The sequence below is a fragment of the Astatotilapia calliptera genome, chromosome 12 (genome assembly GCF_964374335.1).
Source record: "Astatotilapia calliptera chromosome 12, fAstCal68.1, whole genome shotgun sequence".
NCBI classification, from domain to species: Eukaryota; Metazoa; Chordata; class Actinopteri; order Cichliformes; family Cichlidae; genus Astatotilapia; species Astatotilapia calliptera.
This window is the reverse complement of record NC_137433.1, coordinates 34,025,740-34,048,652: the sequence shown is the minus strand read 5'-3', so window position 1 is coordinate 34,048,652 and position 22,913 is coordinate 34,025,740. Positions and strand designations below refer to the sequence as shown.

At 38.9% G+C, this 22,913-nt stretch overlaps 3 protein-coding genes across 5 annotated transcripts; all 3 read left to right on the top strand.

Moving 5' to 3' along the window:
- The first annotated feature begins 575 nt into the window (after positions 1 to 575).
- Positions 576 to 2,757, top strand: LOC113033593 (interleukin-1 beta-like). 2 transcript variants are annotated; one of them, XM_026187548.2, is made up of 5 exons: positions 576 to 680; positions 966 to 1,203; positions 1,369 to 1,530; positions 1,784 to 1,917; positions 2,065 to 2,757. In XM_026187548.2, the coding sequence occupies exons 2-5, from the start codon at positions 987 to 989 to the stop codon at positions 2,284 to 2,286; spliced, it is 735 nt and encodes a 244-aa protein (XP_026043333.1). In that variant the 5' UTR covers positions 576 to 680; positions 966 to 986; the 3' UTR covers positions 2,287 to 2,757. The 2 variants fall into 2 exon arrangements, with proteins under 2 accessions (XP_026043333.1, XP_026043334.1); XM_026187549.2 differs by having other exon boundaries at positions 619 to 680; positions 969 to 1,203.
- A 7,052-nt stretch (positions 2,758 to 9,809) lies between these two features.
- Positions 9,810 to 11,790, top strand: LOC113033737 (interleukin-1 beta-like). 2 transcript variants are annotated; one of them, XM_026187807.2, is made up of 5 exons: positions 9,810 to 9,928; positions 10,143 to 10,377; positions 10,578 to 10,739; positions 10,972 to 11,105; positions 11,253 to 11,790. In XM_026187807.2, exons 2-5 carry the CDS (start codon positions 10,161 to 10,163, stop codon positions 11,472 to 11,474), a joined length of 735 nt encoding a protein of 244 aa, XP_026043592.2. In that variant the 5' UTR covers positions 9,810 to 9,928; positions 10,143 to 10,160; the 3' UTR covers positions 11,475 to 11,790. The 2 variants fall into 2 exon arrangements, with proteins under 2 accessions (XP_026043592.2, XP_026043591.2); XM_026187806.2 differs by having other exon boundaries at positions 9,820 to 9,928; positions 10,140 to 10,377.
- A 1,352-nt stretch (positions 11,791 to 13,142) lies between these two features.
- Positions 13,143 to 22,681, top strand: ckap2l (cytoskeleton associated protein 2-like). The gene is made up of 9 exons (XM_026187805.2): positions 13,143 to 13,306; positions 15,251 to 15,317; positions 16,516 to 16,570; positions 16,740 to 17,926; positions 18,277 to 18,472; positions 18,849 to 19,004; positions 19,738 to 19,798; positions 20,218 to 20,377; positions 21,796 to 22,681. The coding sequence occupies exons 1-9, from the start codon at positions 13,267 to 13,269 to the stop codon at positions 22,103 to 22,105; spliced, it is 2,232 nt and encodes a 743-aa protein (XP_026043590.2). The 5' UTR covers positions 13,143 to 13,266; the 3' UTR covers positions 22,106 to 22,681.
- Positions 22,682 to 22,913: the final 232 nt, after the last annotated feature.

The following is a 22,913-nucleotide window of genomic DNA, read 5'->3' as shown; positions in this document are numbered from 1 at the left end:
CAACTTTCAAACAAGTAAATGTTGGGTTTCATGTGACGAGCCATGCGCTTCATCGGCTTTCTGTACTTTCTGTTATTCCCGCTGTGACTCCACATGACTTACACTTTTAAGACGCTGATATTACTCAACCCTTTGATACTGTTTTAATACAGGGCCAACAAAGAGTTTACAGATGCCAATCTTACACCTTTATTTACCTTCAGTATGCTTAAATCACCTCCTTAAAAATTTTGTTTTTAAAGTCATAAATCTGGAGTCAAACGTAGTAACTAAAAAAAATATAAACGTACAGTTCTCAGTATTTTGTTGCTTGTTGATTCTGCTTTATGATTCAGCGGTATAGCTTCCTACTTTCAATATTGCATGTGAGGGTTTTCAGGCTGTTCAATGTAACTCTACTTCAAAAAAGGAAAAACATTGTTTTCCCCTTAAAAATATAAATAACATAATTCAGTGATAGTTATAGTTTATTTATTGCTAGATACTAGGGGACCTTCAAACATGTCAGTGTAATTCCAGTATTTCATCACTGAAAGCACCGGAGCTCCACTCCTTGTTTGGCTCTAGAAATTCCCCAATAGGAGGAGACGAGGGAGCGTATAAAACTCCTGCCAGTCAGGTCAGTCAGACAACTGCTAACAAAGCTCACTGACACTGAACTGAACTACAGGTTTCAACAGGTAAGCTGTCAATTTGTTGACAGTGTTAATGTGGAGCACATTATAAGGAGGATCCTTTATAGAGTGTAGTTGTTTTTTGCTAAGGTTTCATTCATAGATTAAATTCACAAATTGGTGAAGCAAATGTCTATATTTCTTTAATGCATTATATAAAAATGTCATGTTTTTTTGGTTGAATAAGAAACAAAAATAAATAAAATAACTGATAAAAAGGTAGAAGACATATTTAGATAATGTGTGAGTGAATGAATGTGAGTATAATAGAAACTGTTTTTTGGGCTTTAGCAGATCTTAACTCAGTAAGAGATGGACTTCAAAATGAGCTACATGGCTGAGGAATGGAGCCTCAAGATGCCCAAGGGACTGGACTTGAAGGTTTTACATCATCCAGTGACAATGAAGAGTGTAGCCCACCTAATCATTGCCGTGAACCGGTTAATGACCAGCACGTCAGGGTCAGTGCTGAGCACAGACTTCCAGGATGAAAACCTGCTGCCCATCAGGTTGAAGAGCTTTTTGGAAGGTAATCACACAGACAAGACTTCATTTAAATAGTGGAAAAACACTGAACTATTATATTATATACTATTATCTATGTCTTTTCTCTGATCTAACTAAAGCCTTTGGTTTAAAACAGCATAACAACACAGTATTCAACCATGAACGTCTGTTTTTTTTTCCTCCCCAGAGGAGAGTATACTAGAGAGGACAGGTCCACCACCTCAGTTCACCAGCAGGGGTGAGATTGAGTGCACTGTGACTGACAGCCAAAAGAGGAGCTTGGTTCTGGTCCAAAGCAGCATGGAGCTCCATGCAGTGATGCTGCAGGGAGGCAGTGATGACCGCAAAGGTAACTACATGTGACACTTAGACGTTTAAATAGTTGAAAATAGTTGAAAATCGTTCTCGATGCAGAATCATCTGTTTTACATCATCCGTGTTGTTAGAAACATGAAGTAGAAAAGAACTAAAATGCCATAAAGTAGAAAGGATAGGTAGCTTGAATTTATTAAATTGATTCAATTGTGCCTCTAACATTTTCCTGCTTACGTACGCTGCCATGATTTATTAAAATGACCCTGTATCCATCACTCTCTCCACAGTGCACCTGAACATGTCGACCTACGCGCACCCTACACCCATCGCTGAGACCAGGCCTGTCGCTCTGGGCATCAAAGGCACAAACCTCTATCTGTCTTGTCACGAGGATGACGACAAGCCAACCCTCCACCTGGAGGTAAACTTCTTTCAGGAATCTCACATGAAAAGCACACCATTTGTTATAATCTATAAGACACTGCACACATATAGGTGAATTAATATTTGATATCAGGCCTAATTTTGTTGACTGAAACTCTCTGACATGGATGTTTGCTCTTCTCAGGAGGTGACGGATAAAAACAGTCTGACAAGGATAAGCGCTGAAAGCGACATGGTGCGATTTCTCTTCTATAAACGCGACACTGGGCTCAGCATCAGCTCTCTCATGTCTGTCCGCTGCCCCAACTGGTACATCAGCACAGCGCAGGACGACGACCAGGTGGTGGAAGTGTGTCAGGAGACCGCCCCACGCTACAGAAGCTTCAACATCCAGCGCCAGAGTTAAAACCCATTAAGGATTCCCAAGATGAATTTTGGAGCTCTATTTGCGCTCCAGTTTGACCTTCTTAAAGTATGTGCTAGGTACATAAATTGGAATGATTAATGATGTAAAGTTACATCATAAGGTAGCATCATTGTGCTCTCTGAGCATCTGGTGTGTATTTATGTATTTATGTATTTATTTTTATTTCCATTTTTATATCTTATGTCTTATTTTTCTTTAGAGTTGATTGAAAGGTATTTGATATGTGAGACTTAAACTTCACATCAGTCTTTTTATGTGTTTAAACTGTGTACTATAAAATTTTCATGCAATGAGAAGGCTGTAGATTTAAGATGGAATGACGTACTGTAATACTCTTGTCTAAAGTTGACACATTGTTTTAAATCTTTTGTTCACCTTGTGTAAAAAAAAAAAGCTCTAATAATATGTTTCTTGCAAAGATCTAAAATAAAAAAATCAATATTTTCACAACTTCTGCTCTGACATGATAACTGTTAAATAAGAGGAACTTCTCCTTGTACTATACCTGCTTTTATAAATGTCTAGTACTCCAAGTGTTTAAATAATTAACCCAAAACTGATATATTTTCACAAGTCTATACAAATCCTAATTTGAATTTGAATTTTAAAAAATAATTAATAAAGGAGTGCGTCACTAGAGGTGCGCAGCTGCATTTTAAATTAACTGAAGCCGGTAAAGAGAAGAGTGTTGGAGGCCCAAGTAGAGGGAGTTACAGTCGTCCAATCTGGATGTGATAAATGCGTGGATAATCTTTTCAAGGTCCTTTAAAGGAAGGAACGGCTTTGCTTTAGATATCTGACGCAACTGGCAGAAGCTGTTTTTTCCCACAGTGGAGAGCTGTTTCTCAAGTTTAAAAGAGCCATCCAGGAACACTCCGAGGTTTCTTACAGTGAGCGAGAGATGGCTAGCGAGAGGGCCAAGGGCATCAGCTAACTGGTCTAGCGGAGTGTGACTACCAAAGACTTCGATTTCAGTCTTATTCTCGTTCAATGTAAGAAAATTATGTGACAACCAAATTTTAACTTCATGCAAACAGTTGAACAGATGTTGCAAAGAAGCAGACACGTCAGATTTCAAAGGTGAATAAATCTGGATATCATCGGCATAACAGTGAAAGGAGATGTTGTATTTTTAAAAAATTAATCCCAACGGCAACATGTACAAAGAGAAAAGAGCGGGACCGAGCACGGACCCTTGAGGTCCCATAGCAGCAGAGAACGACCGCTCTGAGAGATAGGATTTAAACCAAGTTAAAACCGTACCTTTGAGACCAACATCATGTTCCAATCTTGATAGAAGAATGTTGTGGTTAACCGTGTTAAAAGCAGCAGTCAAGTCAAGTAAAACTAAAACCACGGAATAGAGGTTTAAAACCAGACTGAAACTTTTCATTAATACCATTTGCATCTAAGTTATAGATCTTAAATTCTGTGTTGGAATCTTAACAGTTTGTTTACAACCACAAATCTAATGCTCCTGTTGCTACTAGAACCTCTTTAGGTTTCTCTTCCTAAAATAAATAATTGCTGTTCTTCGCTGACACTTTTGTTAATTCTTCTTTTATTCCAGTTCTTTTCCTTTCATCTTGTCTCTCTGTTTTGTTTTCTGTCTGTATCTTAAGTTCATATGTCTTAGCCCTGGTCTCAGTCTTCAGTATTTCCAGTCTTATGATCTCTTGTCTCATGTGCTTTAGGTTTAGTTCTGCTTCTTTTGTCGCTTTATCTGTTTATCTGGTTAGTTTCAGTTATACTTCCACCTGCTGCCTTTTCCCTTGTTATCCTGTGTGTGCATATATTGTCTGAGTCTCCTCTGATTCTTTTGTCATGCTCTCCCTCAGAGCTGGATTCCTCTTGGTTTTGTGTTTCCCTAGAAAATGTATAATTCTGGTTTCCTTCTTTTTGATCTGCATTATTTTTTTTTTACCTTGTTTGAGCTCAGCATACTTTTAAGTTTAGTTCTAGTTTTTCTTCTGAGCACTGCATTTCTGGGTGCAGCTACTGCCTGACACACAGCCGACTTCGACTGTTTTTTTATTTTGTCTTTCTGGGAAGCAGTTTGTAAGCCTGAAAATTACTATGAAAATAAACATTGTTATTTGTTATTTTTATAGATAATTGTAGCATTTTTATTCATGAGGAAATCCACTGACAAGGATTGAAATTATTTCAAACAAACGAAGCCTTATTGCCAGTGTTGGGGTTGAAGTAATGCAGCATGTTACTTGATTACTCCATAGAGAAAGTAATTTGTTACACTACTCATTACACTATTTTCTTTGAATGACTTAAAACCCATTTTCACATAATTACCAGTTAACAACATAAACCTTGGGCTACAATCCCACACATGGACACAAACCCTATCCTAATGAGGACAAACATCTTTGTATTAGTGTTTACTGTTGGGTTCATTCTTGAGAAGGAGAAGACAAATATGCTCAAAGTGCATTTTCTTCAATTTATTAAGCAGTTGAAGGTTAAGTAAAAAATCTTTATTATGTGTGATGAACAGGATACTAAGCCACAGTTCTTCTTACTTGGCTGTGATCCAGCGCTTCAGCTCATGCTTCTTCTTCTGCAGCTTTCTGGGCCTTATTTGGAAACACCGCTTCACCCATCACCATGGCAACCACCTCTTACCCTCCAGTCAGACCTGCATAGAGAGAAGAAGAGAAGGGGGGGGCTTTTTCTTAACCTGAAATTTACAGCCTTGTCTTCTCTAACAGTGTCAGGCTAACGGTGTGTTCACACCGAACGCGATAGATGCGATAGGCCTCCACTAGTGAGGCAGCCCTCCCAATCGAAATTTCTCTCTTTGGGGCCTTTCTCTGTAATGTCCAATGTTGTCTGTGTGTAGCAATCTACTTCTAAAACTACTCTATAATACTTAACTGTGTGGTAAGTATAAAACATGTGTGTGATGTAATTATGACGTAGTTGTGAGACATATAATAATGAGGTATATTTGTATTAAAGATGACTAAATTCCAACATTACGTATGAACATAAAACACAAGGCAAATATGGAAACCAGCCCAAAGACACCTCAAAGCAATCGCAACAGTGATTGAACAGGTAGAAACAGAGCTGCTTTTATTACCTGTTGAAGTTCAGGGTCTGACTGCTGGGCTGGGGTTGGCATTTACTAAATTTTAACATCACTCTGGGTTCTTGGCTATATTTGTGTTAGCATGCTGCCTGTGCAGATGCTAGCAAAGAGCCCAAGTTGTGGCTGTTTCTGTCCTGGATGAAGTTTGCACTTGAACGTTTCATTTTGTACAATAGAAATAAAGTTATACAAAGAAGTTATAGTTATACAATGAAAAACAGAAACTATTGCTGCACATGTTAACAACCCCATTCAACAACAAAATCCATTTTATAATAGGTAAATTGTGTTTACCCAGACCTCCTTCTTTCCAGCCACCTCCTCCAGCTTGTCTGGGGAAACACCAAGGTGGTCTCAGGCCAGCCGAGAGATGTAATCGCTCCAGCGTGTCCTGGCTCTGCCCTGGGCCTCCTGCTGGTGGGACATGCCCGGAACACCTCACCCAGGAGGCGCCCAAGAGGCATCTTTATCAGATGCCTGAACCACCTCAGCTGGCTCCGGTTCTACTGTGAGCCCCTCCCAGATGGCTGACCTTCTCACTCACTCTTTCTATCTCTCTCACTCTTCTCAATCTCTACGGCAGAGGCCAGCCACCCTTCACCTCCTGGCCACCACCCGACTCACAATGAACCCTAACCTCCTGCGGTGGTGGGCCTGCAGGAAGATGGGCCCATGTCCGTTTTTTGGGTGGTGCCCGGCCGGGCTTGGCCACCAGATGCTCACCCTCAGGGACCCTCCCCAGGTCTGGCTCCTGAGTGGAGCCCCGGTAACCCTATCCTGGGCAGGGTAAACTGTTCCCTCGGTGGTCTTCTAATAGGGGTCTTCTGAATGGCTCTTTGTGTCGTCCCCCACCCAGGACCAATTTGCCATGACAGACCCTACCAGGGCACAAAACATAGCCCCTGGGATCCCTGGGACACACAAACCCCTCCACCATGAGTAGGTAGCAATTTGCGTAGGAGGACCCAATTCCTTTCATCTTATTTCTCCTAGTTAACCATTGTTGCCTGGCCTGTAAGAAAATTGATGAGAAAAGTCTGCTTCCGCTGTGCTGCAGAGTTTTAAGGGCCATAAATAAAAACTCTGTCACCCAACACCTGTCCATATACCCAGCCAACAACAGTTGAGGTAATGTAAAGAGAGGAGAGTATACAACATGCCAGATAACAGACAACCTTGCCTAATACCTCTCCAGACAGGGAGATGTAAAGAGAGGAACTAGTTTAGGACATCCAAACCACAAATGTTGCAAGGTCTCCTCAGCTTGAAAAAAATACAAGCTTATAATCTTTGACTGTCTGCTCTACCACCTGTGGCTCAGGTGGTAGAGCAGATAGCCAGTCTGCTTGCCAAATATCCTTGGGAAGGTACTAACCCCAAGTTGCTCTCCAATGCAGCCATCAGAATATGAATATGTGTGAATGTTAGATAGAAACACTTAGACAGAAAGAGTATTTAAAAAAAGTGCTGGTGTGAATGAGTCAAGTTGTGTAAATCACTTTGAGAGCTCAGTTAGCTTAGATATAAGAACCAGTCCATATTTACAGTGACTACGTCCCTTTAAAACCCAAACCATGAAATAACTGCCAGAAATCTTCATCTTTTGATAATGGAGTGTTTGTTGAACCCCAAGACAAAATATATATAAAAATATATCAAATTTTAATCTGCATATGAGTTTTAATTTGTATCACATTTGCTACATAACCCATATTTTTGCAATTTAGTCATTAAAAATGTTTCATGCAATTTAGATCATTTTTTGAGGGTAAAAAAAAGTCATGCTGATGATGTAGAAGTCTCAAAAACTCACAAAAACACATGTAGCAGATACGATACACTTGGCTTTAATTAAGCGCCATATGTCTGTTTGTGGTAACTCACCTGTGCGCTATCCTCAACTAGAGATCTAGGGCCCCCTGGATTTTTTTCATAGGGGTGGCCATGGGAGCCACTAAAAATATTGGGGTGGCATACCAAAGCTGAACCGTGCAGGGGCTCAGCGAATGGGAAGAGGTGATGGAAATTGTGAGTGACATACAAAGTGACACAATACGAATGAGAAAAATTGTATATGCAAGAATAAATAACAAATTATTGTTTCAACTCACTGTAAGATGTCTTCCTCTCTCTCTTGCGCCCACGTTTATTAAAAATATTATGAACATAGGACACGGGGGGTGGCGGCTAGTGAGTCTCTGCAAAACCCACACTAGGCACTTGCCAAACGAATCCAGGAAGGGCAGCCACCACTTCCTCCACCAACTTCCGTAGGACAGACAATGACTTAGGAACTGGCAGAACCGGCTGAAGACAGCAGCAGTTTTCCGCTGCTCTCCTGATCTCAGCACTGCCAGTTTTGTCAGGTCAGATGTTGCTAGGACTCTTTGCATGGTAACAAATGCTACAATTATTGATGCTAATAGAACCAAGCAAGCTAGACTGAATAAGAGGGTTGAAGAACAGGGGGTCTTCCCTCTGCTGGCATAAAACTCAGAGCAGAATCTTTTAACACATAACACTTTGGTTCAGAGTGGTAGAAGGATGAAATCCCTGAGATGTCCGTACCAGTCATCATTTCGATCCACATCTGTGGTTTGGGGTATAAGAAATGCTGAGCAGTCTGAAGACAAAAAGACCTAATGCAATTTTTTATGTCAATGAGTCGCTGTCCACCTTCCCACAGAGGTAACAAAAGTGCTTTGGTAAAAGTTGCCAAAAAAGGCAACCAGTCTCTTCTCTATTTCCTGCATCAGTGTATGTGAAGGCAGGAGCAGGAGCATACGGCATGGCAGATAACAGACAACCATCCCTAATGACTCTCCAGACAGGGACTGGTCTGCTGAGTCCCCTCCTATCTTCAACAAAACAGCAACTCAAAGCATGAAATATTGTTTTTTCCACAAACCTGCATCTTGAAGTGTCCTAAACAAATAATCCACTCTATCAAAAGGTTTTTCTTGATCTAACCAAAAAATCCAGCTTTTGAAGATGGAATTTTGACTTTAGATCACAGATTTAGACAGATCCAATTTGGCTCCAGTCATTTCCCAGCTCGTGACATTTGGATCCATTCACAGCAGCTTATTTTAGATTTACAATCTGTCTTCCTTATCTAAAATATTTCATCCTTTCAAAACTGTACTGAAATATCCTAAATCTGTAAAAGCCATTTGAGACATTTGTAATATGCTTAAATTTATGATAAATCTTTCCTTTTTTAGTTAAATATAAAACAGTGACTGTCAGGAAGCCCTCATCTATCAGTGAGGGCTGATATAGAAGCTTAAACTGGGAACATTAAAGCAGAGGGTTTTCTGTCTTTTTATTCAGTAATGGCAGAGATAATAAAATTCTTTATTATTATTTTTTGGAGTTAAAGTGAAAGTTAAAAAAAAAATAGGCTAAAATGGTTGCAAACAGTGGGTTTTTTTGTCTTTTGGTTTTTGACGTCAAAACACTGATGTAAACTTTAGCCTGAGCGTGATAAACGTGCCTGACACACTCACTCATGTCCCAACAAGCAAATCTAGAGTTATTTAAGCACTGTTACACAACTCCACCTAGGAAGTGTACTGGAATTTTTTTTATCACATTAAAATACCCCATTAAATTTTTTTAAAGACGTATGAAGAAAGTTTTTAAATTTCATATGATGAGTTTTCACCTGCTTTCTTGAATTTTTTGTTATTTCTCAAAGATGAGGCAATTTTTAGTCCTGTGTCATGGTGCTGTCGGTCATTGCTCTATTTTAATAGTAGATAGTCTGTATATAACAATGGACATGTCAATTCCGTTAAATTTTATCTATAGAGCAAAAATCACAACAACATTTACCTTAAAGCGCAGTTGTTTTGATGATCTGGGAATGATGGCTGCTCATGTATGAATCTGACTGAGAAATCAAGAGACACTTAATGCTCACAGAGCAGTGACTTGTTACTCCTCTCATCCATCGCATGCAATGCAGCGAAGCGTGTTCGGACCACCACTCAATAAATGCATGGAAAACCCCACTAGGGTTTAAATACCTGGGACTCTTCAACAGTTGGTTTTTAGAACTGAGAAAGCCTCTGGGATGAGAGGTGAAAGTGCTTCACAAACCTTAAACAAGGCTAGTTGCTTACTTACTTACTTAGACTATCATGTCCTGGATATTCATCAAACCTACACAGGCATTCGGGTGAACGTTTGATGGAGTACTGCTGTGTGATCGAGTGAAAGTGCTTTTAATACCTAAAATGAACATAGAGGTACTTTATAATTGCCAGTCTATTTATCCTTTACTTATGACTCTTCTGTGCAGATGCTTCAAGCTGTTGCTTCACCGCCGACAACCTGTACAACTCCACTATTGCATCATAATGACGTATGTGTTGTATGCAATACCAAAGTTCCCTGATGCGGGGATTTAAAAACCCTGCCAGACAGCACAGTCGGGCAGAACAACACTGACAGAACAACAGTGAACACAGCACATTGAAACAGCTTCTGATCTACAAATTTCAACAGGTAAGCTCACTTACAATGTTCGTTTGGTTTTTTGACAGTGTTCATCTTGAGCAAAGAAGATCCTTGCTTTGTAACAGTAGAGAGCAATTTTTTAAAAATGCTATAAAAATGTAAATAGTAACAGAAACAAAATAAAGAAAGTATAAGATGAGTAGAAGTTCTGCTGAAAATCCAGCTGTGAGGATAATACAAATTATTTTCTGTGCTTTAGCAGATCTTAACTCAGTAAAAGATGGACTTCAAAATGAGCTACATGGCTGAGGAATGGAGCCTCAAGATGCCCAAGGGACTGGACTTGGAAGTTTCCCATCATCCAGTGACAATGAAGAGTGTGGTCAACCTCATCATTGCCATGGAGAGGTTAAAGACCAGCAATTCAGAGCCAGTGCTGAGCACAGACTTCCAGGATGAAAACCTGCTTTCCATCATGCTGGAGAGCATTGTGGAAGGTAATCACAAGTTTAATACTGGAAAAACTCATAATGAGCCATTATCTCTTCTATAAAATATGAATTAGGTTTAGCTATTTTGAATTCTCTTTAGATTAATACACAAATAGTGTATCTTTCCATTTTACCATCCTAGTCATAAGTAGACAGAAATCTAGTTTAACACCATATTCAACCATGCATGTCTGTTTTTGTCCCAGAGCATAGTGTGATCGAGAGGACAGGTGCACCACCTCAGTTCACCAGCAGGGATGAGATTGAGTGCACTGTGACTGACAGCCAAAAGAGGAGCTTGGTTCTGGTCCAAAGCAGCATGGAGCTCCATGCAGTGATGCTGCAGGGAGGCAGTGATGACCGCAAAGGTAACTACATGTGACACTTAGACGTTTAAATAGTTGAAAATCATTAAAAATATTCAATCATCATCCATGTTGTTAGAAACATGAAGTAGAAAAGAACTAAAATGCCATAAAGTAGAAAGGATAGGTAGCTTGAATTTATTAAATTGATTCAATTGTGCCTCTAACATTTTCCTGCTTACGTACGCTGCCATGATTTATTAAAATGACCCTGTATCCATCACTCTCTCCACAGTGCACCTGAACATGTCGACCTACGCGCACCCTACACCCATCGCTGAGACCAGGCCTGTCGCTCTGGGCATCAAAGGCACAAACCTCTATCTGTCTTGTCACGAGGATGACGACAAGCCAACCCTCCACCTGGAGGTAAACTTCTTTCAGGAATCTCACATGAAAAGCACACCATTTGTTATAATCTATAAGACACTGCACACATATAGGTGAATTAATATTTGATATCAGGCCTAATTTTGTTGACTGAAACTCTCTGACATGGATGTTTGCTCTTCTCAGGAGGTGACGGATAAAAACAGTCTGACAAGGATAAGCGCTGAAAGCGACATGGTGCGATTTCTCTTCTATAAACGCGACACTGGGCTCAGCATCAGCTCTCTCATGTCTGTCCGCTGCCCCAACTGGTACATCAGCACAGCGCAGGACGACGACCAGGTGGTGGAAGTGTGTCAGGAGACCGCCCCACGCTACAGAAGCTTCAACATCCAGCGCCAGAGTTAAAACCCATTAAGGATTCCCAAGATGAATTTTGGAGCTCTATTTGCGCTCCAGTTTGACCTTCTTAAAGTATGTGCTAGGTACATAAATTGGAATAATTAATGATGTAAAGTTACATCACAAGGTAGCATCATTGTGCTCTCTGAGCATCTGGTGTGTAGTTATTAATCAATAATTTAACATACTGTTGATGCTTTTATATATGTATTTATTCATCTATTTATGCTATTGCAAGATGTTAATTATTTGTTTGGTTGTTTGTTTTTACAAACAAGTATTTAAATGATCTAACAATCTGAAATAAATTTTTTATTCCCAATTTATATTTGTGGCTGATATATTCTTTAAATATCTGGTAATCCACTCAAATAGGGATAAATAACAGACAATAACAGTCTCTCACCACAACATACAGCAAAGTTCACAAAATGTTAATTGTGAAAATAGTCAGAAATCAACCACTGTTCCTCAGCTCCGTGCAACGCGGTGTTCTGTAATAAACCCCGAGTCAGAATAGAGCCGATGACACCGACAGGCTACACACTGATCAGTACAGCCGGTTCTGTGATTGGCAACTAAACAGACATTAACCATCATAACCCTGATCACTTTCTGCCCAACTTATTGGACAGGCAGATCACTTTATCTATCAGACTCTGCTGATCCAAGCACAGATACCTTGTGCAATAAATCTTTACAATGCAAGATTTCTGTTCTGATATGAGTTTATTTAAACTCTGCCCAATCCAACACATTGTGTGCACATTAAGCCACTTTATTGCAGTGTCTCCTACACGTTTCACTCTGTTACGGTGAGAAATTTGTTGGGTTTCTGACATTTATTTTATATATTTAGTAAACTACTTTTATTTTCTTATTTTTCTTAATCCAATTCATTGAATCATCTGGCTAAACTCACTGGAGTTACTTACTAGAGCCATTTAATGGTATTTTATTCAGTTTTTGCTTTGATATTTTGCTTACTGAGCTCCTTCAATTTTACTATATATCCTGTATTTAATTAAGCATTTTTTTCCTGTTCTGAGATTTTTTTTTCTATGTAGTCTACCTTAATAATTGATCTTATCATGTATGATCTTAGCCTACCTTCTTCTTCCTGTTCATTTTACTAGCGATGGGCAAACAATTCAATGGTACATTGTCGCCACCAAGTGGCAGAGTGGACTAAAAGCATTCTTACCAAACAAATTAGTCTGTCTAAATCAGTGTATCTTAGTTTTTGTTTGTTTGGTGCCTGGACTTAACTGCTAATTGTCTACAATTGATTATGTATGACTTTGACTTATAAGGGATACAACGTCTTCCCAGACGCCATTATGTTGTCCTGCCTTTAATTTTTAAAATTTGGATCACTAAGTAATTTAAAATAAAACCTATGTTTCCAAAAAAAACTCTCATTTCAGTCTCCACTTTAATGAGCTGTATCGTACCTTCTTATTTATGTCGTCTACGGTGATATTTTGAAGAGTTTTTATACAAAGTTTGGTCATATAATAAAGCACAGCTGACACATCATGTCCAGGAAATGGTGCGCCTGCCTTTCATTCATTTGCACAGATGATTTCTGCTCTAATCAGCGCAGGAGTTTTGCGCAAGTGTGTTGTTTTCCCCCGAAATTTCAAATCATCCAATCAGAGAAAGGAGGCGTTAACTCCCGGCAATTTCGAAAGCGGATGCGCGAGCGCAGTTATTATGGGCGACGTTAACGTGTTTGAAACACGTTTGTTTAGCTGATTTCTACAAACTTATACGACGAAAACAATTTCTATTAGAAATGGAAGAAGGGGAATCCGAGCCAGTGCTTTCCAGAAAAGGTTAGCGAGTTTATTAAGTTCCATAAAAGCTAGCAAAGTTTAAACGGTTAACAAGACGTTATGGCTGCGACTTAGGAAACGTTAACTTACAGTACAGTTAGTATTAGCAATTCAGGGTGGAAGAAGACGGATAGAGTTAAGTGGGTGGTAACACTAAAAAGTGACTTTTATCCGCAGCTGAGGTGCCTTTTGAGTATTTTAACCGACCTTCCTAATGGCGGTCTGTCCATGCAGGAGTCTGCTTTGTTTGTTTTGTTTAACACGTACAATTCATATTCATGCTTTCATAGCATTGTCCCGGTCAATTCCCTCATTGTATCAACAACAAATTACGAACTACATATTCTTTTACAATGTATAAATAACTGGTCTGACATTAATAAATAGAAGATTGATTCTTAAATAAAGTTTGAGATCCTGGATAGTGTAACAGCCAAAATGATTTAATGCATGACTGTGAAAATGGCAAGGAAACTCTGGACCTGTTGGAATTTATTATATAACCAATTTATAACCATACAATCACCCTGTTCTCACTTCTGTATGTGTAACAAGCACAAAACGTGCTATTGCTATCTTTCCTGTATTCAAAACAGTGGTCGAAGACGTACATGTGTGGGACTCACAATGATTTCCCTCACTCACTGAAATGGCATCTTAGGCACCTTTATAATCTTATTATGACCCACAATCCCACTTTTGATTTGTTTTATTCTCAGTTAGCTCAGAATAAGTGGATTGGAACATTTTTATTGTTTCATTTTCACGCATTGTGGGTACTTGTTCTTGCAGGAGCAAAGACAGGGAGCGCCACATGTAATGTACTCACATTAATAAAGCACATTTCTAGTCTTACTGACCACTCAAAGAGGTTCTAAGTCCCACTTTAATTCTACATTCATACACCACTTATCCGTACACTTTCAAGCACTTTAACATCCACAGCAAATTTAGAATCACCAATTAACCTAACATGAATGTCTTTTAGCCAGAGCACCTAGAGAAAATAAAGAGGACTGAGGACCAACTGCTTATTCTGAGTGTTTACATCTCTATAAACCTATGACCTCTGTTCTGTATGTGAACCACATATAGTTATACTAGATAAGATAAGAGAGATAAGATAAGATAAAACATTATCAATCCCTCGGGTGGGTTCCTCTGGGAAATTCGGTTTCCAAAAGCACAGCACCGACAGAAGTTACAGTTACAGAATATTATATATATATATATATATATATATATATATATATATATATATATATATATATATATATATATATATATATATATATATATTTAAACACACACACACATATATAAATAAGATATACGAAGGGGATAAATAGGAATAAAAATACAAGTGAATTGCACATTTCAAGTATTGAGGTCTATTGCACCGTTGACTATTAACAAAAGTATTGCACAAAAGGTATTGCACAGTGAAGTGAAGTACTACTATGCTCCTACACTGTTTGGAGATTTTCCCATGATCCTTCAAAGACCAGCAGGTGTCAGCCTCTGCTTGAACCTGCACAAATGTGGTGGGAACACATATGTTTCGTATTACAATTTCAAGATCCCTCTTGAACTCTCTCCCTTAAAATATACACACATATATGACATGTACAATTTCAACCGTCCCCAAAACCACCATTTTCATTGATTTGACCCAGAATAGCATCAAAGTACAAAACTTTTTTTTATCACCTCCCCATTCAACTAAAATATTCCCATGTATTTGTATATATATTGTATATATTGCTATAGCGAACAGCCAAACCAAGAACAACACAAACAACAAATACATGATGTTGCTTCGTACTAATCCTTTAGAATTTTCAGTTCAGGCATTTCATGAATCTCAAGTTTGGCGTTTACATGTGAGTATAGTGAAAAATCTTTATTTGATGGTGCTTAATTCCTGTATGTTTTCTGTCACAGAGATCCGTAAGCAGAAGCTAATGGAATATCTGGCAGCAAAAGGAAAGCTGAAGCTACCTGAAGCAAGGTAAGAATAAAACTGCATGTGGAAAAAAATGTTTTATGAAATGTTGCTGGGTGTTGAAAGGAGACAGCCCATCACCAGGAATTTATTATCTGGGACTGTGCCAGGTTTAGAACTGAAGAGGCCTCTTGGATGCAGTGTTGATTTTGAGAGCTAATTTTGATTACGTTTTAGTCAAGCTGTTTTGAGTAAAACGTCATTTAGTTTTAGCCATAAATTATTTAAGTTTTAGTTGTCTAAATATAAGATTAAAGTAGACTAAATCTAAAGTTGAATCTGGTGAATAAAATATAAAGCATAAAAAGTTTCTTGTGTTTTTACTGGTGAGAGTTGCTCCACACGGTTTAAAACGAGTCTTATTGTCCTTGACATCAAATGCAAAACGTGTCTGTAAGTATGCTCTCTCTTACTTGCAGGCGTTGGCTCTTTTTTTTTTCGATGAGAAACATGAGCATGGGCACTCCAACCTGTTTGTTGAGGCAGATCAAATTGTACATGTCTAACATTGTTTGACTGATTGGATCACTTCCAAACTCATTCCACTTTTCATTTTGTTATTAAATATTATCAAGTGTCAGTACATTTCATTATAGTTTTTGTCCTTGTGTATGAGTTTTTATTTAGTTATCATTGTTTTCTCTTGCATTAGAATCAAAATCTCAAAAAAAAAGCCCAGTTAACCTCTTTTCAAACACCCAAGAAAATGTGAGAATGAAACACTCCCCTATGGGTATATATGGTAATCCATATAACAAATCAGACTGATTTTTTTCTGGGATTTAAATCCCCCACAAAGTCTCAAATCTTTCATATTTTTAAAGTATAAAAATAAATAAAACATCTAAGCAGTGAACATTGCATCTATCTATGTAGATATATCATAAACCTATTGACCTATATTTGCATATACTTATTTACAAATCCACATTCCATTTAATAAAACAAAAAGAGGTCCATTGGGTTCATGGATTTTATGTGCACTGACCATGAGTCAATGAAACCAAATAATTGTAATTATTTTTTGTGTTGTATGAACAGATGAATGATAAACATAGGGAGAAAATAAATTCTTACCACAGACTTTAACAAAAATAAAATCAGTTAATGATCAACTCTAAAAGGATATCTGGTCATCATTTGGAAATTGTTGAAGCTCATTTTCTGTTTTGATAAATTAAGTAACTGATGTTTCACTCTTTAGGTCAAACCTAATTGGAAACTCTGTGAGTAAGAAGCCTGTGACATCTACACAAAAGGTACAGCTTGAATGCACGAACTGTTACTCACAAATCTGACAACAAAATCTTTAAATAATTCAGTGTCAGCGAAGGAATCTGAAACAGTTTGTTGGCTGGACAGAGATGCTGTTTGGAATCAGGCTAGTGTTGATTCCCTTTTTGTTAATTCGTAGTTTTTCTTTCACAGGTTGTTGCAGGAAAAGAAAACAAAGCTCCAGTTGACGGATTCAAGCGTAATATCACAAAAGGTCAAAGCGTGACAGCTCAGGCCAGTCGAGGCCCTGAAAAGAAAGCATTTGGTGTCAGTAACAAAGGAAATGTAAACGGCAATATACTGACGGCACAGCAGAACAACAGTCGTCCAGCACAGCCAAAACATAATCGAAACCCTTCGCTCACCAGAACATACAGTGTTGTGTCCTTCAAACCTCACCTGAATGGAGCCGGCCATGTCAACAAGCAGGCAAATGCAGGAATTCAAACTTCAGGCAAAGCCCCTTTAAACACAGCTCATACAGTCAGAGTCAAATCAAAAAGCAAATTCAGCTTTGGCCCAAGTTCTGCCATATCAGGTCCAACGATGACGATCAGTACCAGGATTAGTCTTGGCCCCCTTGTCAAAACAAAAACAGGACTTACTCCTGCAGTGATCCAGTCAAGAGCCACAAAGCCAAGCCTACCACATACCTCTGTCACTGCAGCTAGTACAACTACCACAAATCAAATTGCAAAGAAGGTGCAATCCAGCAGCAAGTCAACAACGTCTGTTTCGCAGAGGTTTGCTGCAAATATTTCTTCAACTATGGGAGCTAAGAATAAAGTTCAGGGTCAAAACAAACTTAACTCTAAACCTGTTCTAGGTAGTCATTCTCAGCCATCTAAAAGTCAGTTATCAAGTGGACTGAAAACAACATACACATCTCTCAAGTGCACGGTTGCGTCTTTTAAGCCAGAGGTAAGAGTAGCAGCAAAAAAATCAACTGGTCAGCCTGCAAACAAGTCCACAAAGCCAAGAACTGAACCTAAAGGGGAGAAGAGCCAGCCATGCAAAGCTGCCTTCCGAACATTCTCGAGGCCAGCTACCACATGCAACTCTCGACCTGTCGGTGAGCCTGCTGTGACTGATACAGGAAGGAAAACCAAGATAACTAAAGAGACAGCTGGCAAGACAGAAAATCGTGCTTCAAATGCTCCTCCGCTCAAATCTGGTGTAAAAAGTAGAGTCGCTCCACTTATTTCACAGACAGTCCCGCCACCTTCCAGGACCGTCCGTCTCACAGGCCAAGCCACAAACACGAAGACCCCAAAAGTCCAGAGTAAGGTCTTTCCTCAGACTGAGGGAAAGAAACTGACTGCTGCCCAGGTGGAAAGAATGTAAGTAGAACAGTACAGGTAACTGTACTACAAAATTGTGACATGGTACAGTTTGCTAGATTTCCAATGTAGTTCACAGTGGGATTAAGTTTGCCTTGTGACTTCGGCCCCAGTGACCTCAGTTCTTTCTGTATGTGATGAACACCAAAAGTTATCTGTAGGACGAGATAACTTTTCAGTATTAGTGACTGACTTTATTTGGCTTAAGCAGATCCAAATATAAAAACTATTATCTCGATCGATCACGGATCGATTTCTAGGTCAGTTTGTCACTGTAGACATTCCAAGCTCTGTTTTCATAGTTACATGTAATATTGCTCATTAATAACTCATCTCATTTTGACATAAAGGAAAAAACTGCAGGAATGGCGGGAGTCCAAAGGCATTACCTACAAACGTCCTCCAATGCAAGGCAAACCTCAGGTCAGGCGCACGGTCTCAGTGCCTCAGCCTTTCTGGGCCTCCATGACTGAAGAAGATGAGGCCTACTCCCTCATCTGTGCTGTAGATAGATCCCTGGCTGACTGCCTCAAGTTACTGAGAGAGGTGTGTGTGTTGTATTTGATTTGATTCAGTGTCACTTTTCATTTAACTGCTCACCTGAAGTTGTGTAGTAAACACAGAGAACAGACTTGAAAGTTTGTCGTCTCGGTGTAGTCTTTAGATAAAGTAAGAAAAATGCATTTGATACAGAAAATATTGTCTCACCTTGTTTGAAAGCAGATGTGCTTTTACCTGGTAAAACTTACAAGAAGAATATAACAGGACATCAGAGAATTTCAACCCCTACATTTAACTTTTTCTCACACCGGGTTAGTCATTACGTAATGGTAGTGTAAAAAAGTTATGACTAAAGATAAACATAAAATAAACTCTTTGGAGTATCCTGCCAGTTACTTGAGAACACGTTTCACACCTGCAGGGTTGCCGAGACCAGGTGAAGGAGGTTCTCTCCCGCCTGCCTGCTGTTTCCCAGAAATTTGCGAAATATTGGATCTGTCAAGTCCGCCTCATGGAGCAAGAAGGAAACTTCGATGTCCTACCCATGTTCGAAGAGGCTGTTCGTATTGTGTTGGAGGTAAGGCAACAGTGATATTCAGACTCTCAAGGTCTTTTATGTATTAAAAAAGCATCTTCCTCTTCCATCTGTAGTCTTGTGCACACCTACATAAACAAAACAGGGCTCACTCAGAGAAAACGAAATTTTATAATATAACAGAGGCCAAAAATAGCATAGCAAATCTTAACTTAAATGACTCTGTTGTTGATGCATCAGTGTGGGGTTTTCAGCATTTTTGGGGGGTGGGTGGGGAGGGGGGTTATGTCATGCATCCTGTTTGTCTTTAGTGCAGTATTCCAGATAACTCAGAGGCCAGAATTAAGTGAGTTCCAGTATCACTGTTCGGGGAAAAAAAAACAGGTTTTTGTTCGGCTTCTTAGCTAGGTAGAGCAGTTCAAAAACAACACTGCTGCAGCATGTTCATGGATAGAGGCTGATCAGTGGTCTGCGTAGCTTATTTAGCGAGTCACAAATACACATTCCAACTAGTAGCTTGGAAATTCTGACTGCATTTGGAAAACTGTCTTTCTCTTTAATCAAGTTTTCCTTTTATAGAAACGTTTGTATATGTTAGTCACTTTTCATTTTTAATTGGTCTAGCATGAAATTGTGCCATATAAACAAATTTGAACTTGATACGCGTATAGTTAACTTTAGCTCAGAGCAGGATGTGAAGAGTTTGTCATCTCTGGGGAAAGCTTTCCAGTAATGTATAATAATCCTGTTTTCCTGTAATTGTATTTTGTTGTAGCCAGTAGATGAGCTGCGGATCGTGGTGTTTGACATTCTGAAGAAAAAGGACGAGATCCAAGGTAACTCACCTTCATGACCTTGGTGGGGGCAGCGGCAGCGTTAAGATTTACAATAGATAACTTTAGTTCTTAGATAAGGGGTGTCAAACTCATTTAATTCATGGGGAACATACAGCCTAATATGAAATTAAAACCGTTGCATAATAATATACGTTTCCTTCCTTTTAAACAAAAATACGACCATGAATGTTATTTAAAATATGCACATTTAATAAGATGCACATTTTTAGAGTATATGATTACCAGTCTGAGGTACTGGTATGGTATCCAAAGCCTGGGTATTGTCTTTGTCATTGGAAGTGTAAATGTGCAGCTACTAAATGCACACATTTTCTACATCAAATCAAGTCCTGTTAATTCTTGCAGGATATTTTCCCCAATTAAATTTAGTAAAACCCACATTTTCATGTTGTTTTCAGCTAAAGAACAGGACAAAGAGGTCGAACATATTCCAACACCTGAAAACACTCCAGACTGTGGCAGCAATCCACTGATGACCCCCAAACCTGTCAGAGCGCTCATTTATGGGGAGAGAGGAGAGTCGTCTGTGGTCAAGTACAAGATCACGGCAACCCCTGGGTATGTTCGAGTCATCGTGTCATTTTCTCCATGTTACTGTTCTCTGATGTATTTGTTTGGTCGCTCAAAATTTTTTAGCATTAGTTCAGCTCTAATCTGTTTGATGACAGAGCCCATGAGTTGTAAGCTACTGAGGTTATGAGCCATCGACTTTTCATGATAACAACGCCAACGGCTCGTTTCCTTTTTTGCATTCACGCGGAAATAAAAGCATTGCATAGTTAATAATGGGGGGGATTTCTGAATCAGTTTGCAAAGAGCATGAAGAGAAGAACAAAATGTGGGGAAAATGGGACATTGTCAGTCAATCCCATTTAATAATCTCAAGGCACACTCTAGATTATGTGTGTCAAGTTTACTGTGTTCTGTAGATACTGTGAGTAATGTAAATCTATATAAAGAGTGTTTGTCGTGCTCCTTTGAACACTGTCCCGCAGACAACTTTTAAGAGATCACTCACTAAAATCACTGCTGGATGCACAGTTTGAGAAAGGCTAAGTTGTTGTGTTGCTTTGTCATTTGAGTGTAAATATTGAAATGAGCTACACCCAGGCTCTGTGCCCTCAGCTAGAAAAGCTGCTTTGCTCCTGCCGTGTGTCTCTGGCAATAAGATATTTCCTCGTTGTTTTTTATTCGCGTAGGGAAGCACGCTTCACAATACTGAGCTGTTCTCTTCACATAAATTAAATCCAGTTTTCTTAGTCGTCCGTTCGTTGACCATGGGTTGTCTCCCATGACTTGTCTCCCATGACTTACCGGAGTCTTTCAGTCCTGCTCTGACACATTGAAATGACATGTTTGAACCATTCAAACCGTCCTGTGTTTTTGTTTGTTGTTTTTTTATTCTCGACCCGTTTTTGCAGCTAAGTAACTTCTTCATGCAAGATATAGATTTGTTCTTATGGTCCTTATGCTATTATTTTATTTCTTCAAACAATACAGTGTACACAGTGATGTAAAATTAGCTTTTAAAACCTGTGTATGTTGCGTGTATGGTGCTGTGGTAATCCGTGCATATATTTAGAACTAAACAACAGCATTTATCAAAAGAGGTCCAAAAGCAAACACTCCACTAAAACAGGGTCAGATAATTCTTTAAGTGATGTTGATATTATAATAATGATACTGTTAATTTGTGTTCAGGCTGCTGTAGAAACACATGTTAAACACAGTAAGCTGTAATGTTAGAACCTTTTTCACTGATCTGTGTGCTTTATTTGGTTTCACCTTTTTCCTTATTCTGTTTGAAGTATGCTTTTTGTTTTAATCACAAGTCAGAAGCAATAAGAAAGAAAAAATATGCACAATGAGAATCATATCCAAGCAGCTTAACAAAGAAATGAGTTATTTACAGTTTTTACAGCAAGATGTTTTTTTTTCCTGTGGATTATAATTAATTATGTTTTATCTTCACTTAGTGGCCCTCCAAGTCAACAGAGAGAGTCAGTAAAGGTCAACGGTCAGGAGATTCGCTTCTTCACCCCGGTTAGGCGGTCAGTGCGAATCGAGAGAGCCTCGCTCCGATACCCCTCTCCCCTTCAGGACCACGACCTGTGCGTTAACTCGTACAATGACCTGCTCTGTGAGGACGAGAAAGAAAGAAGTGAAGAGCAAACGGATTGGGAACCCAGCCCGTCTGAAAGTGGTGCACCAGTGTACGTTTACAGAGAAAACGAGGCGCTCAAAGACAAAGTGGTTGTCCAGCTAGTCTGTGACGACGATGATTAGCTTCAGTGGTTTATCAATATTACACCATTTGTTACTTTTAATGTGGAAGGGAGGGTGAAAAAAAATTTAGTCTGCATGCTTCGATGCTTTCACCCTTCTGTGATTTGAGAATATGAGTTTCCTTGTAAATATATTGGCTGATATTTTGGGGAGATTGTTGTTTTTTTTCATAATTTGGTGTTTGACACTTCCTCATGGAAAACCTGTTGTGTTTATTTGGCTGCTCTGCACACTGTTTATTCACATACACGCCCTCCTGTTCATATACGCAGCACACTTCTCACTACCTAAGTACACATTCTCTTGATGCCGTTTCTTTTCAGTTATGACCTCCTCTTGTCTCTCATTCCTTTTAGTTATGCCTGTGACTCAATGACATGACACATTTGACCTTTTCAAACACTCAGTTTTCTTTTTTTTTCCTTTTTGGATATTTTTAATATTTCAAGTATTTGATATACTCCCTTATGGAGAAGATGTTGAGCTTATTGTCCTGACTTTGTTATTTTTTTATTTTCAAAGATTGCAATGTAAATAGTAATGTAAAATAAATATTTTCCCTTTAAAGCCTATAAATCTGTATGTGTATATATTGCATGTATAGTTTTGCAGCACTTCTTGCATAACTTGGGGACTAAAATAAACAGCGATGGATCAAAAACTGCTGTGGCTGTTGGAGCTGGAAGTATAGAACTAAGTTGCTCTGCACAGCAGGTCTGCATCATAAATATGTACAAATATGGTATTAATACGGAATAACAGAAACTGAGAACGTGTTTTGCCACATTTTCTCAATTTAAATGAATAA

What these genes read in the sequence shown, in the direction of transcription:
- LOC113033593 (XM_026187548.2), top strand. Translation starts at nt 987, where the DNA reads ATGGACTTCAAAATGAGCTACATGGCTGAGGAATGGAGCCTCAAGATG. An exon ending in GTTGAAGAGCTTTTTGGAAG is followed by an intron (nt 1,204 to 1,368) that starts GTAATCACACAG and finishes TTTCCTCCCCAG; the next exon opens with AGGAGAGTATACTAGAGAGG. An exon ending in AGCCAACCCTCCACCTGGAG is followed by an intron (nt 1,918 to 2,064) that starts GTAAACTTCTTT and finishes TGCTCTTCTCAG; the next exon opens with GAGGTGACGGATAAAAACAG.
- LOC113033737 (XM_026187807.2), top strand. Translation starts at nt 10,161, where the DNA reads ATGGACTTCAAAATGAGCTACATGGCTGAGGAATGGAGCCTCAAGATG. An exon ending in GCTGGAGAGCATTGTGGAAG is followed by an intron (nt 10,378 to 10,577) that starts GTAATCACAAGT and finishes TTTTTGTCCCAG; the next exon opens with AGCATAGTGTGATCGAGAGG. An exon ending in AGGCAGTGATGACCGCAAAG is followed by an intron (nt 10,740 to 10,971) that starts GTAACTACATGT and finishes CTCTCTCCACAG; the next exon opens with TGCACCTGAACATGTCGACC.
- ckap2l (XM_026187805.2), top strand. Translation starts at nt 13,267, where the DNA reads ATGGAAGAAGGGGAATCCGAGCCAGTGCTTTCCAGAAAAG. An exon ending in CTGAAGCTACCTGAAGCAAG is followed by an intron (nt 15,318 to 16,515) that starts GTAAGAATAAAA and finishes TTCACTCTTTAG; the next exon opens with GTCAAACCTAATTGGAAACT. An exon ending in GCTGCCCAGGTGGAAAGAAT is followed by an intron (nt 17,927 to 18,276) that starts GTAAGTAGAACA and finishes TTTGACATAAAG; the next exon opens with GAAAAAACTGCAGGAATGGC.